The following is a 20,118-nucleotide window of genomic DNA, read 5'->3' as shown; positions in this document are numbered from 1 at the left end:
CGTCTGCTACACACTGGAGCGCGCCATTGTTTGTTGTCAAGCTCGGAAAAGCGGCGGGTCCCTGTGCGACCGCGCCGCTTCGGTTCGATGCGCATCGGCGCCAGATGCACTGGCGTTCCGCGAAGCGCGGTCGCACTGATCCGTGTTCACCCCAAGAGTGCACGACTTAGTACATGTAGCCCGCTTTCTTTTTTCTGTGCGAACAGTTTCCGAGAAAGCACTTAATTGCTCCGGGGTCGTGATAGTTTTGCGGGAATTGCACCAGAAGGTCAAAGATATATCAGTGCACTGCAAAGCTTGAAGATGTTTCGCGTTTCCGCGATATCTTTGAGAAAAGAAACAGAACAAAGCGATGGTCTAATCGATTGCATATGAAACACTTATAAACGCACACAGAACAGCAAGACACTCAAACGAATTACCTTAGTTTCGTAATAATAAAATTCGCTCCTGCCTATGAATTGCAGGCCTTTCGCGAGTAAGAAAAAAAAACAAGCGATAACGCAAACGTGCAGAAAGTTTGGCTGTCACTGTGGCCGCAGCGACGTTTTCCTATGAGCCAACTCGGGATCCGGGATTTCGTCCTTCGTGCATCGGTGCCACAGAAGTCGAGCGCCCCAAAACGGCCTTCTCGGGTTGCCCATGCCGTGAGCCCGCCTGAAGGCTTCACTACACCTCGACCGGGACATGGCGGACGAGCGGCTGGCGGCCACTGACGGTCGTTTCTGCCTCTTCGGCGGTGCGGCTTTGATCGAATGTCCCGGTGGTGCTGCGACGGCGTTGGTCGGCTGCGGTGCGGGTCGAGGGACGGCTTCCACGTCTTGCTTCGAGGCCTGCTCCTGTGTTTTTGCGGTGTGTCGTATCGAATCCTTGTGGTGGTACTGGGTAGAAGACGGTGCACAGTAGCGTGAAATGGAGTTGGAGCACAGCATCGGCAATCTGGCACACATAACATAAGACTAATTTGCGGAGGTAAGGCGCACCATGCAATGGCAAGCCGGCACACCGCACGACCAGCGTGAAGGGCATCGAGACACTCTAGTGGCATGTCGGCTCCCGCAAACGCCCTCCGGGCGCTTAATTATCTTTATATTTAATACAACAAACTCTGAGGTTAAGCTAGTTCAAAGCGCCCACCAAAGCGAAAGGAGCAGGCATACTAATACGCCTTATTGTGGGTACTAAATTTATTTCGAAATAGGCTCATTTCAACCTTTTGCAACGGTACAAGTACTCGCAATATTATTTAATAGTGCGCATATGCCGTTATCAAACACTGCTAAACAGTACTGAAAGTTCATTTCGCATGTTTTGGGGAGAAATCCGATGAATAAAGCAGTTAAGCGTAATATGTGCGTTTTCAGGCGGATTAACTGCATGGCACTGCTATATCCAGCAAGGAATGATTCTTCCCTCATTAACCCCTCGCGTGTTCGCCTATTGTTGGCACGTGACAAACGCAGCTTTTTTAGTGGCACGACCACCCGGTCAGGGTTGACGTTGGGTGGAATTAAAAAAAAACAAAAAAAAAACACCAGAACTCAAGCTAAAAGTAGCCAAAGTAGCCATTACATTTACCTTTATCGCCAAATTTGTAACCAAATAGAAGAGATGCTGTATTATGAACATTTATTACGGAGACACTGTATATGCCAAAGCGATGCGGATGTCCGGAGGCAGTTTGTCCGTAGCTCATGTATATGCCACACAAATTGGACAAGCCGCACTACCCACCATTAATCCCGTGATGAGGAAGCATCCACGGGAAAAAAAGCGTACGTGCCACAGGAATTGGGCGAACCCCACTACTCACACCTGGTGTACTCAATTGTCGCGAAACGGAGAACGCGGCAAAAATACGCATGCTGGTCAAAGGGCTCCACCGGATCGTGCACGAAACGCTAAGCGCACGCCGCAACCCAGACAACATGAGGTATGTCCCGACGAAAAGACGCGTGCAGCTCACTGGAAAACGTTAAAGGAGCATAGACCGCATTCAAAAGAAACTTCCTGTACTTTTCGTCCAAATTCAGCGTTAAAAATAATTTCATACCACTGAAGCTTCTGAATTTTACAGCAAAATGCGCGAATTTGGGAAAATCTGCAAATTGGTCCACATTGACACGAAATTTAAACCACGCGATGCTTCGATGAAAAATATGCTTTATACTTGAAGCGAAAGTGAATAAACAGTTCTTACATGGCAAGTTTAGTCATTACATTTTTTATTTTAAGGAAGAAAATAATTTCTGAAATTTTCCCTTGAGGCTTCACTGAGGAAGCTGCCGCATGACCAAATGAGAAGAGAGCCATCAATGGGGCATTTCAAAAATTATTTCGTTCCTTAAAACGAAAAATGTGATAAAACTTGCTATGTAAAAGGTATTTATTTGTTTTCGATTGAGGTATAAAGCTTATTTTTCATTGGAGCGCGACGCGGTGTAACTTGCGTCTCAGTGTGGACGAAAACGGAGATTTTCCTAAATCTGTGAATTTTCCTCGCGAAGTTCAAAAACTTCAGGCGTATGAAATAATTTTTCACATAAAATATGCCTTCCGTAGAGTAAGTGTTCAACCCTCACATATTGATACATGGTGCAATATTTTAAGTGAAAACATGCAAATAATTTACCAAAACATCTGGAGGTGCACGCAGAAAAATTGCAGGAGTATTACTGAGCTTCGAACACCTCACAGAAACGCCTTTGCTTAATAGGTAAACCAAACTTAGTATCGAAACCAGAAATGATAGTCTCAGAATAAAATTTTTGACGAACAACACTGAGACGACTTTCAGCGAAATTCGGAAGGCTCCTACATGACCAAGAATTTGATTCTCTCGGAAATATTCTAGTAGTTCTCCGTTTTCAACGCGAGAAATCAGCATGACTTTTCGAATACATTTGAGATGGTCGCCAAAATGGCTGAGACGTTTGTCGTGTAATGACCCAGCAGGTTTTAGAACATGGCCAATATACTATGCCAGACACTTGAGACATCGTCCTTTAATGCTGGTAGACGCTGCAGCGTTAAGGTCACGGAATACTCGCGAGATTTCTCGTGGAGAGAAAGAAACAACAACTTCCGTGAATGGATGTATTTTGTTTTCAAATTCCCCGCTTGGATTAAAATAAATGACAAACAGCGGCGCGCCGCAGTTGTTGCGCGGCGGCGGCGGCGGCGGTGCGATCACTCTTGAGACTTCGGCGGTGGAGCGAGCGGCGTGAGCAATGCAGGCGGCGGCGCACAGCTCTAGTTCCAAGTACTTGGCATTATGTTAAGGTTAGTCATCTGCAGCGGTGACACCACGATTGTCAATTTGCAAAGCATACCCATCTTGAAGGGTGTGAGAGGTATATCTATGCGCTTACAGGCACAGCATACGCAATGCTTGCTTTTGGAAGCTCCTGCAGGATTTTCAGTAAATTAAGGGTAACCGCTAAGCGACGCACTCTCAATAAACTACATATATGTATATGAAGACGAATTCTCGTACCAATGTGCTCACCGGTACGTTGCAAACACGAGATCGAGCAAGCAAGTACGAACAAACGCTGTGGTTGTACTTCTGTGCTTTAAAAAGCATGAACAGACTATGAGCATAATTACTGTCCAGGCTCTGTTGCATGTCAGCAAGAAATGCAGCTTAGACAATCATTTCACGTGGATCTACAGCTTGAGGAAGTAAAGGGAAAGTGTGTTTTTGTGCTGTTTTCCACTATTTGTAATCAGCATTCATCGTTCACGTTTGACTCTCTCGCTTCCATATATTTTTCGAACCAATGTGCACATTTTGTCTCAAACCTATTTTCACACAGGCCGTGAATGTCAGTTTGGTAGACTTTCTGACCCTTTACACGGCAATCAACTGCGTTCTAGCTGACTTAAAAAAAAGTGAAACAAAACGGTACGAGGAAAATGCGCGACCGGGGCACGGTCTTGCCCACCTTTACTTCTTGGCCCACGAGCAGCACGTCCTCGATGGACGCATGCGCAGTCTCTGGCAGGAGAGCCAGAAACAAGAGACCGCTGGTGAGAGTCAGACAGCTGTACACCCACAGCGTGATTGCCAGCCAATGCATCGTACTCGATGTGGAGAAGTAGTTCGCTGTCACGAAGAAGGCAGCCCAGCTGGCGGCGTACACGCTGCCCAACTCCATGCCAGAGCCACGCAACGGAGTCAACTCCACAGCAAGGATCCATGGCACTGGACCTAGGCCGGCAGAGTAGCCAGCAACCAAAAAGGCCTGCACCGATGGAAATTTCAGCTGAAGCTAGCGCGACCAAACCAGCGAGAGATGCGAAAAATTATGTCTTGTTGACCGAAACAGGAACTATGCTATGAAATGTGAAAAAAAATTACGTCTAAAAAGCTACTGTGCTTCCTCTTTATTTACATCGAGAAGAAGTATGAAGATGCGAGGACGTCGGAGGATATCATGTTAAACGTATTAAATACGAGCCAAATCAAAATTATTTCAATATGAAAACGCCACGAAATCATATAAACTGCACGCAATTTACACCCACGGATTTCATTACCATCACACCAAGAGGTATTGGCGGGCTTGCTGGCTGCACGTGATCTTTACAAGTGATTGAAAAAAGAAATCGATGAATAAAAACACTCAGCGCAAAGGGTGACCAGCACGTGTGATCCGTGTCTTTTTAAAACTTGTGTTGCTGTTATAAAGGATGTCAAGTCACCTCGCATGTTGATTTCTCGTTTGCGTATACATTCCGCTACATCGAAAATGCTCAGCACTTCTTTTTGTCTTAAACACAGCGTATCATCAACATAGATTTACGCCAAGTTTGAATGACCTTTTTGATAATACGGGGCCGCGCGATCAAGCGGAGATCCCGTATATGACAACAATTGCCCATAATATGGCTACCAATGTTCTAGTTCAGTACGGACCGGCTTGCTATAAAGATGTGAAAATGGCGAAAGATCTGAGGTCAGTGATGGTTCGCCGAAGCAGAGCAGGGGCTTTCTTCAAGAAAAGGTGTATAGACATCGTAATTTTTTTTTCCTCGTGCTGCTCTGCAAAGTCAATAGTATAGTTATTAGCTCTAGCTAAAAGAAGAGAGCTCAGGCTTTTTCCCGAGTACACGTGTAACGGGTCAAAGCGAACCGAGAATAATTGAACAGCGGCCCTTCACACTTCTTGGTAGGAACAGCAATGCAAACTTTCTCGAAATATTTCATGACACAGAGCTGAAACACTTTCTCGCACCACTTAAAAGGTTCCTCAAAGATGATAGAACTGCATATCTGGTAAGTTACATGACGTATGCCTGAGAATAGATTATCATTTGGAGCAATAGTTAATGATAATTAGAAAGAGCTGATGAATGCGCGCTTTATGTGAATTTAGAGCAAGAATCAATAAAGCAAACAGTTAGATTTTTTTAGAAATTAGGATGGTTCTTCGTATAATTGCACTCACCTGTATGGCAAACGTTACCGCGTTTGACTCGTGTGAAGTGGAAGCGGTCGCGACTGGTACCACCGATTCTGAGGCATCCGGCGATGTTGTTTTGCCGCCACTATTCACTGTATGGGAGAAAGGGTAGTAGACCAGGCCCAACGTGACCAGGCTACCAGAGCACACCACAGTGGAGAGGATGAGCAACTTGCGCCGACCCGCCAAGTCCAGGAAAGGCACCACGAGAGACGCCACCAGGGACTGCAGCAGACGGGAACAAGGGGTGAGGTTATCGCACGGTACAGTCAAACATGACTATATCGAGTAAGCCGTTTAGAAAGCTGGGCAAGATGGTACGGCTTCATCTTGGTCAAACTGCGCGGTGGGACGGGACACGAAAAAGGAAGCGAGACAAACGAGCGCAGACTAACAACTTGGTTAACTGAAAAGGCTGATTTCATGTTTTGGTGAACCCAGTTGTTAGTCTGCGCTTGTTTGTCTCACTTGGTTATGCCTAGTTTATGAGCCTGACTTAAGGAAAGGTCAGAAAATCGTGTGGAGACTTCCCAAATGGCCGCGCGAATGAGCACGATGAAGAGTGAAATCCAGACCAATAAACTGTTCAACAAGCGGACCAGGAATCGCGATTAGATTGACTACTGAGAGTTATTGGTCTGTCGGATAAATTTCCTCTTGGGTTCCGCGCTGCAATTTGCATGATTGTAACTGAAAAGCTCGGACATCAGAAAGTGTTTGCAAGGTGGGTACCAAAAATGCTTACCGACTAACTCAAACGGCAAAGAAATTTCAAGAGGACGAGCGTTTTTGGACCACTACCGACAAGACGGAGATGATTTGTTTTCGTACGCTGTTACAGGCAACGTAACTGGGATAGCCTACGCCAGTGCAGAAAGAAAACAACAGTAAATTCAGTGGCACCGCTCCTCTTCACAAAAAAAAAAAAAAATTCAAGCAATCTTCGTACTCGAGTCGGAAAATGAAGGCTACCGTTTTCTGGGACAGAAACGGCGTTCTATTGGTTGATTTCATGGAATGTGGGTCCACAGTTACAGCTGACGTATACTGCGAAATGCTGATCAAGCTTAGACGTGCGATCAAAAATCGACGGCGCGGCAAACTGTCGTCGGGAATCGCCCTCCTCCATGACATCGCGCGTACTCACACCGTAGCCAGAACCAAAGAGAACATTGATGATTTTGGTTGAACACTTCTGATCAGCCCCCGTACAGTCCTGATCTCTCATGAAATGTCTTTTCCGTCTTCTTGCACTTGAAAAAGTGGCTTGTGGGTCAACGGTTTGAAGACGGCGAGAAACTCAAGGCAGCCGTCATCATTTGGTTCAATTCCCAGGCGGGGAATTTCTATGAAAAGGTACTAAAGAAACTGGTGCAGCGGTACGAATAGTGCTTAGTAGTTAACAGGGATTATATAGAAAAGTGAACTACGTTCGTATTAAACTAAACCTGCCAATAAAAACTTTCACTAGCGAATGTGCATTTTTTGGTACCAAACGACCCTTCCTTTGTCAATAACACTCTTATTTTTCATCACGACATTGCTTTAACCTTAATGCATAGAACAATCTATAGACACACCGAACGAAAGTTCCCGGAATCTTTCATACATCGTCCATCAGGCATACAAAACACCTCAGGAAATTGGCCTTCCCTAACAAGAGGTTGACTTTTTCTCACGGCAAGGAGAGATGCCAGCACGCGTTCGGGAGAGCGAGCGGTGTGATTAGCAGGACACCTCACAGAGCGAGTAGAAACGACTGCTGGCTGTCACATGCTTTACCCCATGGTTCCACCCATGATTCCTCCCAATTTCTCGAGTCATTCCTCCTCGTCGCGCCCGTCGTGCGCCATTACCGTTCGCTTCTCCGCATTTCACCACTCCCTTTGTTAACGAGAGGACTGCTGTGAAACAGAAGAGCCTTCTGTTCTCCGCAAAGATGGCGACAATCAACGCAGTCGAACGTGGAGAAAGCAAGTCTGACGTCGTTACTGCGTACATCATCCCTAGAGGCACGCCCAGTACCGACTAAAGAACAAGGCCGACATTAGGGCCAACGCGGACTGCAGGCTTCCGGCGCCCAACGGGTACCCGCAGATGCGCATGAAGATGTTCAGTTCCTGTTTACATCGTATTTTTTTTCACGTGTAACCCACTCCTCTATGTAATCCAAGCATCCAAGTAAAATTCCGGGAAAATAAAACTAAAGAAAATCCTCGCGCGCTGGCGTGAAGCCGCCTTCCTTGCGATACTGCGAAACAATGCAGTGAAGCAAACTTGCGCACCGAAATTCGCACTGATTTTACGGAATATACTTGATATATCGAACTAATACCCGCATTTTCATGAGTTTTAAATATGTGTATTTGACTGTACTCAACGGATCAGGGTTTACCGCGTAGCACACATCATGGTGTGCTTGAACTGTGTACGAGCAAATGAGGACAGAACACATACACGATTACAACGGACGGTCTGCAAGCTCTGAGCTGGTTCATTGTTTTCTTGAGACATGTTATATTAAGTTGAATATTCAGATAGGCGGAGACCACTAAAAAGTCCGGAAGAGCGGCAAGGAAGGCCACTATAAACAACAATACCATACACACACAGCGTAAGCAGTAACCACGCATAGCCATGAACTAGCGCAAATAATGGCTCGAGTTTTTACGCAAGCGGAACTATACACACCTGAACAGCTGCAATCGCTGACACTTGCTTTGTGTTTTGGTCGCATGCATTAAATGAAGGAATCTCTCTTCAATCCTCATTGATGTTTCGTCAAGCGTAATGGTCCTCTTAATAAAAGGTATTCCTTCCTTGAAAATTCAGGAAATTAACGTAGAATCCTGAACTAGACCACATAATGTATTATATGTGCGCTAAAATAATATGTCAATGAGAATGACAAAACCTAAATTTCGGACTTCATCATAGTTTTGTTCCGAGCGGCAGTTGCTCAGCCATAGGTAGTTTGCGGCCCAAAAACTCGTTTTGGGGCAGTCGCACGAGTCAACGATAACTTAGGGGTTATGCGTTAGCTAGGCATGAAGCCTGTATCACCAGCAAAAAGGTTTCATACTGGCAAGTATAATTCTTTTATAGGAAGCTATTAAAAGTTATATTACCCTGATGAAACGCGAGTTCTAATGAAATTATATGTGTATTGGTAAATGCTGCCAGAAATGTACAAGTAGTCATGAAATCATCTTGATTTATCATATACAATGTTAACTGCTCATCGTAGCAAAAGTATATACATTACAAAAATCGTTTTGTCCTAGACATATATTTCGCGACTAAATTTCAGGGATACGGCTGCTTAGACAAAAAAAAAAAACATAGTACTGACAGAAGACTGTAGTATTGGGCGTGTCGGTACAACGTGATTATGAGTGCAAATCAGCGCAACCGACAGGAGGGGACAGAAGAGAGGACAGCGCTTTGTTTCCTCTGTTCTGTCCTCTTCTGTCGGTTGCGCTGATTTGCACTAATAGTCATAGTATTGACAGCACGTTACTAAATCGATACACAAACACCTTTGCTTGTAAATACCACTGTGATAGTAAGAAAATGGAATCAAGGAAGTCATTATCGACGATTTTGGGTAGGGCTCATGTACCCCAGTATGAATCTGGTTGTACGTCCTTGAAGTAGCATTCTTTAGCTACGCCATGACTGAATGAAGTACACACATTTTCCTTGTTGCATTAGTCGAACCTCTGTACCCGAAGTCTGAGTTATAAATATACCTTATGCAGACGAGTGCAAGCAACGAATGCCAAGCTCCGAATGCCTAAAAACATCACTGGCCAAAAAGTCTGCCCTCCAGCTATAAATAATCATACGAAAAAACAATGCGAAAGTCACGAGGGCTCATATTGGGAAACGGCAGAATGCCATCGTAAATTGTGATGTGGCGATTCTGTTCCTCTTAAAAGGGAGTGCTCTAAGGCGGCGGCGTCGCATAATGGTGAGTTCACACTGAGACATTCGGCGGCGAGAGCGCGCGGAATCCGCTTCGGCGGCAGCGAGATCCGCCGGAAAAGCCTATTCCGCGCCGATCGGTTCTGGACCGATTTTTGCGGCAGCTGCCGCCGGAGCTTCTCGCGTCTTGCAAATCAGAACGAACCAACCACAACTGCTTGCGTCGTTTCTTGTTCGGCGAATGCATGTTTCTCCTCGTCAGACATCGCCAGAAAGTTGCTTTGCAGCAGGCCCAGCAGTTCGACGACCCTGCTCCTGTTTATGCGCTTCGCCGTAACGAAACGCGTGCACAACGCAGAGCGCGTCGATGCCAGCGTTCCTTCGCGCGAAGGGACGATGACAACTAGACGCCCTAGTTTCGGCGGTACGTTTGCTAAGTGGTGTGAACAATGTGGAATTTCGGCGGCGCACGAATTCCGGTCGCTGTGGCCGGCGGATTCCCCAGTGTGAATGAGCCATAAGCGTGGAGCTTCTTTTATATTCGCCGGCCATGATTATATTTGCGTGCACGGTAAACGAAACAAGGGGTATATCACCATGCCCGAAGATATCAAGTACCTTTTCAATGTATTCGTTATTTGCGTAAGAGCGCGTTGTCTGTACAACTACGTACATAAGCGACGTTCAGCGGACTTAGTGCAGGAAATAACGAGCGCCTGCGCTCATACCTGAATGAGTGCCAGTGCGGTGAGGCTGTTCATGGATTCCTCCTTGGGTGCCAGGTTTGTAGCGGAGAGCAACACGCAGTTGATACCACTTAACTGCTGGGCACCCATCACGAGTACGGCGAGCATGTAGTGCACAGGCGGCGTGTTGTAGTGGGGAAAGATGGCGGCGATCGCCTCGAACTCGACCTCCGTCGCAGCCTGCACGGAGATGCGCCACCGCCACCGCTAATCACCAATTTGTTTACTCCGCGAGGCGTCACATAGCGAAACGCGACAAAGTACATGATTGCGTTCCGCTCAGTGTTACTCCGAAGTCGAAACGAAACAACAAAAAGACGACGCATGTGGCGGGCAGACTACGAATTCCTTTAATACCTTTAGAAATAAAACAACTTGGGTGACGCCTGAGCTTCGCTTTCAAGAGTAGAACGCGAAGCTGTCTTCGCTTCTCGGTGGAAAATTATACCGTGGCGCAAGGAAAGCCTAAGTACGAACGCCCTCCGGCTCCTATATCTATGCATGCGGCGCGACGACACACGGCCACACGGCGGGGCGATGCCATTTGAAAACGCGACCGTGGGCCCTTTGGGCCATGTTGCGGGTGATAATCAAGCCGCTGAAGAACCTCCGAGATATGCGCAACCCCAACGGTTAATGATGTATATAAATAGCTCAACGTTAGCATGCTGGTGGATGAACGTGGATGAGTGGAGAGAGACGACGCATGAAATATGACAATACCATCACTTGAGATGCCGCGATGGGTTGCACAGTAAAATTGGTACCACTTTATGGGTGTATAGGAGGTGTTAGGTTATCTCATTATCTCACGGATGACAACCTCGCGTTTATAGGGAACCCAAGCTCAAGTATGCGGCGCGACGACAGCGCCGCGCCAGCCGCGCTGCGGCTCTGTCGGAAAGCTCTGAAGCTTCTGCGCGGCCGACTCAGCCCCTTTCACGGTAGCGGTAGCACACGTGTTCTTCTCTCGGTGCGGGTAACTGGGCTTGCTGTGCGAAGCTGCGCATTTCCGCGATGGCAGAAGCGACCCCGCAGAAGCGCAAGCGTGGTCCGAAGTATTGCGGTTTAGCGGCCAGCCACAACAGTGCAGACAACACCAAGGCACACGATTCACGTGTTAAACTGTATCGTTTCCCGGGCGTGTCGTACGAGAAATAAAGGCGGCAAGCGTGGATAGCTGACAGCGCTGTCTCGCCTTCTATTTTGGCTGTCTGAGTTCATCGCTTCCGTTCGTTCCGACTACCTGAATCGGTAAGTAACGCGGCGCATGCACGCAGCGACTACATTAATGATTACTCGCTGTCTTCTCGTATTATTAAAGTCCAGTTACGGTTGTAGGTGAAGCAACTTTGTGTTTTGATTCCCCGTGTTCGTGAGACCTACCCGTCGTTGTTGAACGTTCACATTCGCGTTATACCGTTAGCATTGCGCGGTTGGTTGAATTCAACTGAACTCGGCACATCGTCAGAAGTTCGGCGCCTGCATTTCACGCGTCGGGAAGGCTGCTTTATCACGCCGGAACGGACGTCTGTGCATTTGCAGCAAGCTTTGACATCGTTCTGCAGGTTTGCTTTGTTTTTGTCACTTTATTAGGGTGATATATATTTAAGCCGCTAAATGTAACTGGCACATAATACATGCTTTGCGATTGCAACCTTGAATTAACCACCTTCTGACTTTGTGCGATTTTCTAGCCGCGTTCACGCAGCAGGTTTTATACGCCTGTCAAGTCGATATCATAAAAAGAGACTGCAAGCATGACGCGAGAGCCGAAAAAACGAGGCGAGCAGTTCATCTTGCTTCACAGTGGTTAAAGCTCAGCTAGCTGCCTCGCGTCTTAATCGGCGGGTGATTCTCCAGCGGCACGGAGGACGTGACTCTAACCTTCTCAGGAAGCAGTGCCATGGCCGTATAATCTTTTTTTCGCACGCCGCAAACGTTTGTTCACGAAAGTACACGGCTGCTACTGTAAGCATGCCATATCAAAACAACAATCATATGATTCGTCGTGCACGCCGCAGAACATCGATAGCGTGTACGGCTTCATTTCGGAGTGAATGTGGACCATTATTCATCTTTAACATGACAGAATGAGACTTACCTCGAGGTATACGTCCTACACGGTGTAATCGCGACTTGGGAAATGCATTTCGCTTTGAGTTGGGCGTCGTTGTTGTCGATCGTCTGCTCTTCACCGTTAGCGTTATTGACGAGCCTTTCTCATTTTATCAAGTTCGCTTTTCGGAAGTGCCAGTCAAGCTTGAAAATCCTTTTGAAGCCGCACTGTAAGCGGTACATTGCGAGGCGCCGAAAGTGCACCGCGAGAGCTCTGCACGTGCACAGAAGCGAGCAGCAACGCGGTGGAGAGAAGGGAAAACGCGCGCTGCTACCACCCCAGTTTCTGTTTTTCTGTCAGAGATGACGCTGCCTGTCAAGAGCAGCAGCGCCGCTAAGCGTTGCTTGGGAAGCCTATAGGGTGTGGTGGAAATGTATATACGCAGAACAACTTTCTTGCTTGCCGACTATTCGTTCCAATTGAAAATAGTGAAAACTGCTAAAGGCTCCAAAAAAGTGCATTAAATTATTGTAAAAACCGCGCTACAGTTACTGCGAAATACGAAGTTAGGGGGGAGACACGAAACGAAGTGGACACTACAAGCGCAAACTATCAACTGAAATTTATTGAAGAGTGCCGAACACGTCATGCTAATAGATACGTTGAATGTTAAGTAGGAATCGTATATACCATCCCACTAACATGTGGCAAGGCATACATTGGACAATCAGGAAGATGCCTCAATGAACGGCTCAAAGAGCATCGCTATGCATGCCAGCAGACGGCGAAAACAGGCAACCTTTCCATGCACTGCAGAGAGTGTGGATGCCGCCCAATGTTAGAAAAAACGACAGTTTTGGCCAAATCAAAGAAGAAGACTACACGCGAAATTTGGGAAGCCTTCCACATATCGGACCAGGAAAGCGCATGCGTCAGTACAAGCTCCATTCTACGAACCGCCTCGGAAATCGAATTCATCAAAAGCCAGAGATAGCAATCGAATCAGCGCACTCGGACAAGAACTTTGAGCCTTGGACTCTTCTCGCAATCGTAATCACCCCATCACCTCATCGCAATCACCCCACGTGGAGCACATGAAGACAGTTCAGCAAGATTGCCACCCTACACTCTCGGTAAACCGTTCTTTCCCTTTTCTGGATGTCCTTCTTACCTTCAAGTTTTCTTCAATAAATTTCAGTTGATAGTTTGCGCTTGCAGTGTCCACTTCGTTTCGTGTCTTCCTCCTAACTTCGTATTTCGCAGTAACTGTAGCGCAGTTTTTACAATCATGAAAAACCAACTAGCCCAATACCTCACTTTGCATTAAATGAATTTTTGTACTGCGCACGGCAAAATTATTAGTTTCAGCATCAGGTGAGGTGGTCATATTTAATACGAAGCATTTCATGGCACTTTTTCCGATCGTATGTGCGACTAAAGCTGGCTGCCGCTGACGCTTAACCAATTTCCAGCTGTAAAGACGGTTAGAGAATCAAGACAGACCAACAAGCCCGCATCGCTACGCTCGTCAATTTATCCCCTTCGTCCTTGTCTTTTCGCGCCCACATCCATGAACCAAAGTAAAGCTAAAGACATTTCTCATGGCTCAATAAGACACCCTTAGGGTCGTAAAAAGTTTAATAATGTACAAGAACTGCATTCAATTAAACCCATTGATTTTGGCAAAATAAGCATCGGTTTAAGTGATCAGAATTGGCGGAGAGATCGGCAACGAGTGCAAGGTTACGCAATGAGGAACATTTAAAAAGAAGATCACCTGGCGGACACGACGGTATGGTATTTCCGTGCTTACCATACGGCTAACCGGCACTGCTAAAGGACCTCAATGCGTAATAAATATCGGGACATGTGGTGGGCCGCGGAGCCGTTTCTTAATGTTTTGTGTACTCTGCAGTGGCGTCAATAGCTCCCTTGCGGAAATAGATAGATAGATAGATAGATAGATAGATAGATAGATAGATAGATAGATAGATAGATAGATAGATAGATAGATAGATAGATCATCATCATCATCATCAGCCTGTCTACGCCCACTGCAGGGCAAAGGCCTCTCCCATGTTCCGTCAATCAGCCCGGTCCTGTGCTTTCTGCTGCCACGTTATACCTACAAACTTCTTAATCTCATCTACCCACCTAATTTTCTGTCTCCCCCTCACGCGTTTGCCATCTCTTGGAATCCAGTGAGTTACCGTTAATGACCACCGGTTATCCTGCCGACGTGCTACGTGCCCGGCCCATATCAATTTCCTCTTCTTGATTTCAAATATGATGTCCTTAACCCCCGTTTGTTCCCTGACCCACTCTGCTCTCTTCGTGTCTCTTAAGGTTACACCTATCATTTTCCTTTCCATCGCTCGCTGCGTCGTCCTCAATTTAAGTCGAACCCTCTTTGTAAGTCTCCAGGTTTCTGCTCCGTAGGTAAGTACCGGTAAGATGCAGCTGTTATATACCTTCCTCTTGAGAGATAGTGGTAGATTACCATTCATGATTTGATAATGCTTGCCGAATGAGCCCCATCCCATCCTTATTCTTCTAGTTATTTCACTCTCATGGTTCGGCTCCGCGGTTACTACCTGTCCTAAGTAGACGTACTCCTTTACAACTTCCAGTGTCTCGCCACCTATCGCAAAGCGCTGTTTTCTGCCAAGATTGTTCCACATTACTTTAGTTTTATGCATATTAATTTTCAGATCTACTCTTCTACTTTCCGTATCCAGTTCAGTAATCATGAGCTGTAATTCGTCTCCCGCATTACTCACCAATGCAATGTCATCAGCGAATCGCAGGTAACTGAGATACTCTCCATTAACTCTCATCCCTAATTCTTCCCAATCTATAGATAGATAGATAGATAGATAGATAGATAGATAGATAGATAGATAGATAGATAGATAGATAGATAGATAGATAGATAGATAGATAGATAGATAGATAGATAGATAGATAGATAGATAGATAGATAGACAGACATCGCACCTCGTATCCAGCTGTGCGTACGCTAAGCAAGGCTTCCAGGGCCCGCTGTCGCCTGTGGTGGCAGAGCAACCACCGGGGAGACTCGACCAGGAGGCATCCGGTGAGCAGGAGCAGGAGCAGCGCGGGTGGCGCGCAGCACAGCGCCAACCAGGACCAGTCCAGGAAGAGCCCGGCGGTGTGCGCATACAGCATGCCCACCGTGATGACCAGGTGGTGCAGCGCTCCCTGTACCGCGCACGTATATAGGCAGGCTTAAAGCGGTGTGGTCTGTGCTTGCTAGGTTCATTTGCAGCAGTGTGTTTTATGCGGTATGAAGGACCGAGGAAAGGGTAGCGGAGAAGAAAGCGGGACGCACGACTGGTGCGCATTCTTTCGCGTAGTCGTTCAGCAAACGTCGACAGCAGAAAAAACGAAATGCCTAACCAGCGGCCTTCAGACAACCTAAAACACATTTGACACATTTTATATGGTATAAATCAGGACGAAAATTGTTGCAAAAGCTCCTACTCGTTACCTGGCTTGTTCTGTATTAGGGGCGAAGCTCCTTATAGCATCACCTGGTTGGTCGTCGCCCCATGCGGCGTGTCCCCGCCGTCGCGTCTCCCGTATCATTCAATAGATGGCGCTGTCCCACAGAGATGCTGAGGTATGTGCAGAGAAGTGGGCTGTGTATCTGGACCAAAAGCACAAGGTGCAGGCCCTAGTTCAATGGAAGATAGCAGACTACAACCTTAGGCTGATCCAGTCCATCAGACAGGAAGGAAGGTCCGCAGCACACAAGTTTTGGACATACGTCAGGTCCTTGGAGAGGACCGCCCCCTCGCCACCTCCACTCGTAGATGCGGCAACGGGGCAGCCGGTCAACGAGCCGTGTGAATACATTACACAGCACTTCTCCCGGATTTTCGGGGCCTCAGGCCTGACTACGACCACCCCCCTTACTGAAGAGGAGGCAGCCAGTCCCAATACTGAACAGTCTCCAGGCCAGGAAGGACCACCCTGGGCCTTCTCAAGGCTCACAGTTTAACGGGCTTTGAAGCGGGTTAGGGCCCGAACGGCCACTGGCCCCGACGGCATGCCAGCGCGCGTACTAAAGTGCTTGGGAGAGGACTCGAGGGAACAGCTCGCAGAGATCCTCACGGCCATCATCTAAGGCGAGCCCATCCCCAAAGAATGGGATGAGGGCAGTGTGATATCCCCAAACGGGGCGGTGATGCAAGAAACATAGAGGACTACAGGCCAATAACGGTCACCAGCGTTATGTATCGCGTATTGGCGGGAGTGATCAAAGCATGGTTGAGTGGCTGGGCGGAGACCAAGGGACTACTGACCGAGCTGCAGAATGGCTTCAGACCAGGCAGACGGCTGGATGACAATCTGTTCGTCATCACGCAATGTGCAGAAGTAGCCCGAAAAGAGGGGAGGACGTCGTTGTGCTGCTTTCTGGATGTTGAAAAAGCGTACGATAGCGTGCCCCATGGTCCTCTATTCGCATGCTTATCTGGCCTTGGACAACCACAACTGCTGATCTCCACTATACGACGGATGTACAGCGACAATGTAGTCAGTGTGCAGTTGGGTGACATAATAACTGGCCCTATTCGTGTAAATAAGGGTCTGAGGCAGGGCTGCCCACTGTCGCCATTGCTGTACATCATGTACGCATCCAGACTAGAGTGGGCCTTGCTGAACTCAAACCTTGGATTCAGCATGCGTTTCAGCACAACTAGTGCCAGCGAGAATCACCACCTGCCTGGTTTGGCTTTTGCGGACGATCTCGTTTTTATGGCAGAGAGTCACCAGGAGCTGCAATCCCTCCTCGACATCTGCCAGACAGAAATCGTGAGTCTTGGACTCCGATTCAACATAAAGAAATCAGCGGTTGTCCGACTAGCTGGAGGGAGCACCAATGCAGCGGCGTTGACCTTGGAAGGAGAACCACTGGCCGCACGCAACGAGTACAGGTACCTTGGAGTCACCCTGTGTGTGGATGCAGCGAAGTACAGTCTGCACGAGACCAAGATTCGACAGGCTGCGCTGCAGGCTCAACGAATCCTCTGTCGTCGATGCCTCTGGGGTTGCAACCGCTTCCAAATGATCCGCGACCTATGGAAAATGGTTCACGTGCCGGGCCTGACGTTTGCGAACGCGGTTGTGTGCATATCGCCAACGACACGTGAGTGGTTGGAGCGTCAACAACGAGAGGTTGGTCGTGCGGCGCTCGGTGGCCATGGTCGAGTTGCCAACGAGGCGGTACAGGGGGACGTCGGATGGTCCAGCTTTGAAGCTCGGGAAGACGCCAGAAAGATTGTCTACCGGGGTCGTCTCATGCTCATGCGGCGCATTCGGTGGGTGCGCCGCGTGTTCGAGTATCTTTCGGCGACATGCATGAGGACTGACTGAACACGACGACTGTACCAGCTGGAGAAGAAGTATGGCTTCTTTGCAGAAGCCATCCCTACTGAAACTGCGGCTAAGTGGGCGGTCGAGGTCCGCCTGCGAGTCAGGGAAGCAGAGGACATCCGATGGAGAAATGCTATGGAGGCCAAGTCCACCCTCGAGTGCTACAGGAAATATAAGGAGAGCATCAGTGGGTCGCGCTTCTACGACAACAGTATTGGCAGCAGCCTCCTGTTCGAGGCGAGAGCTGGGGCTCTTCGCACTCTTGAGTACCGCAGAAGGTTCGACGACGATGTAGTCAGCAGCCTGTGCAGAGTTTGCGGTGTAGAGACGGAGACGCAGGAGCACCTCGTTCTTCGATGCAGGAGTCTCCCAACTGCTCCGGTGGAGGGCGCAACCCTCCCACAGGCGCTGGGGTTTCAAGTGCTCGAGGAAGATGGCAGCAGTGACGGTGGGGGTGGACGATACGTGGTGGCAGTCACGAAAAGGCGGCTTTCCGAGTGGTGGGCAAAGGTACGACGGACATAAGACCTAGGCTGCCCTGTGCGCGTCTCCTGCCTTTATCGTGTGTTTTTCATTCCGTTTCTTTTATTCTGTTTTTTTCCTTTTCTTTTTGTTTTTTATTTGTTTTATTATTTTTGTTGAGGTCAGGACACTGAGAGTGTTCCCCCGTTGCAAAGGGGCAGGCCGCCAACACATGATCATCATCAGCAGCAGCATGCAAACTGCACTTGAGTGACGATATACTATATGGCGCTGTCCCATAGAGATGTGTGCAATATGGGGGCAAAAAAAGAAGAAAAAAAGAAAAAGAAAAGCAGCGGCACCCTGCACGCTAGATGGCGTGCATTTCACGGTTACACCATGATTTCTTCAGGAGCTTCGCCCAAGCTCTTCATCATTCACCCTTGGATATGCTGTAACTTTTAATTTTCTCTTTTCGGAGCTGGCTCGCCAGGTTCTTAGGCTGGGGCAAAGTCCCGTGTCGTGAGCGTAACCTCAGTTCCAGAGGCGACCGCTACAGGCGCAGCTCGTGCGAAAGAGAAGTCTTCTTCCTCTTGTTGTTCGACCGCCTTGATGATGATATTAACGGAGGCAAAACCACATACAGCATAGCCAACTGTAGCATTTGCACGCTCGCGCCAAAGAGAAGTCTCCTTCCTCTTGTTCTTCGAGAGCATTGATTATGATATTTAAGCAGGCAAAACCACATATAGCATAGCCAACTGTAGCATGTGCACGCTCGTGCGAAACAGAAGTCTTCTTCCTCTTGTTCTTCGAGAGCATTGATGATGATAATAACGCAGGCAAAACCACATATAGCATAGCCAACTGTAGCATGTGGCGCTCGCTCTACTCCGGCAGTGCGTTTCGATACCCATAAAATGAACAAAGAAGACATGGCGGTGGAGCGGAGGGCTCGCAAGGCAGCAGCAGGAGGGCTCACCACCAAGACCCTGCGGTGAGAGCTCGCGAGGCCGCAGAGAGACGTCAGCGTCGTGCGGACCCCGGCATACAAGCCCGCGAAGCTGAAGCAGCGTGGAAGCGGCGGCAACAGAACCTCGAAGAGGTACGGGCGCGAGATGCAGCGACCAAGAGCCGAAAGGGTCGCTACCTGGAGTTGGTGGCACCGACGGGTGTTTCAAGCGCGCTTTCCTGGACCACACGTTCTGTAAGGTCTGCGTCCGCTTGTGGTTCGACAACAACTTAACCACAATCGCTACTATAACAACGCGTGACGTCTTTAAATGACAGTAGAGCAATTGTATGGAGCATTCACGGTTTACCCGACTATCTCCGATCCAGCTCCTCAGTCATCATTCACTTCGTGGATATGGCGGGATTTTTTCATTCTCTTGTGTATGTATCAGTACTCTCTGAGAAAGGAATTACCTGTGAGTTCAGGAAAGTTAAAATTGCGTTGCGATCATAATCGGTAGCTTTCTTCTATTACTCTATTATCTATTACTAACTCCTACGTTTATTCTGTAACCAGCTTCTCTGATCTGTGTATCAACTGCAGCCGTCAAAAGTGCCTTACTGTGCAGTATAGAGGTTACAGGGTTCTCCACGGTACACCGCTCGACAGCAGTGGCTACGCGCACCGGACAGGACTACTTCAGAAGAGTATTATGTTCTGTTCGTAAAGAGTTTAGCATAGTATTGTGGCGCAATATAAAAAAAGAAAAAAGGATACAGCAAAAACACCTGACGCCCTTCATTATATTCCACTCATATGACAATTTTCTCCATACCGAGCCACATTCAAACTAACTGATATGCTCGATGCTCCGTTCAATGATTCCTCCTTCTTATTTGTTATTATTTATGTGAACCTAAGATATTCTAATTACATCAATTGCTCACGGAAATGTAGCTTGCAGCATTAGAATTTTTATCAGATAAGTCACTAAATCAATACTCCGATTTTATTTACACTACGCTTTCTTTCACATTCATATGCTACATGACGTACTGGAGGAAAGAAGTGTTAATTTTAAGGGCTCGTTTTTTCTTTGTT

The 20,118-nt window shown here is 47.7% G+C and overlaps 2 protein-coding genes across 2 annotated transcripts; one reads left to right on the top strand and one right to left on the bottom strand.

Moving 5' to 3' along the window:
- Positions 1 to 527: 527 nt before the first annotated feature.
- On the bottom strand, positions 528 to 15,389 carry LOC125758319 (solute carrier family 2, facilitated glucose transporter member 8-like). Its single transcript, XM_049415365.1, has 5 exons — positions 15,198 to 15,389; positions 10,124 to 10,321; positions 5,454 to 5,693; positions 3,948 to 4,247; positions 528 to 881 (listed from the first exon to the last, which is right to left on the bottom strand). The coding sequence occupies exons 1-5, from the start codon at positions 15,387 to 15,389 to the stop codon at positions 528 to 530; spliced, it is 1,284 nt and encodes a 427-aa protein (XP_049271322.1).
- A 1,353-nt stretch (positions 15,390 to 16,742) lies between these two features.
- On the top strand, positions 16,743 to 17,600 carry LOC125758318 (uncharacterized). Its single transcript, XM_049415364.1, has one exon. The coding sequence runs from the start codon at positions 16,743 to 16,745 to the stop codon at positions 17,598 to 17,600; it is 858 nt and encodes a 285-aa protein (XP_049271321.1).
- The last annotated feature ends 2,518 nt before the right edge of the window (positions 17,601 to 20,118 follow it).

The sequence above is a fragment of the Rhipicephalus sanguineus genome, chromosome 4 (genome assembly GCF_013339695.2).
Source record: "Rhipicephalus sanguineus isolate Rsan-2018 chromosome 4, BIME_Rsan_1.4, whole genome shotgun sequence".
NCBI classification, from domain to species: domain Eukaryota; kingdom Metazoa; phylum Arthropoda; class Arachnida; order Ixodida; family Ixodidae; genus Rhipicephalus; species Rhipicephalus sanguineus.
The sequence above is the reverse complement of the archived record's forward strand: the minus strand, read 5'-3'. Positions and strand labels throughout refer to the sequence as shown.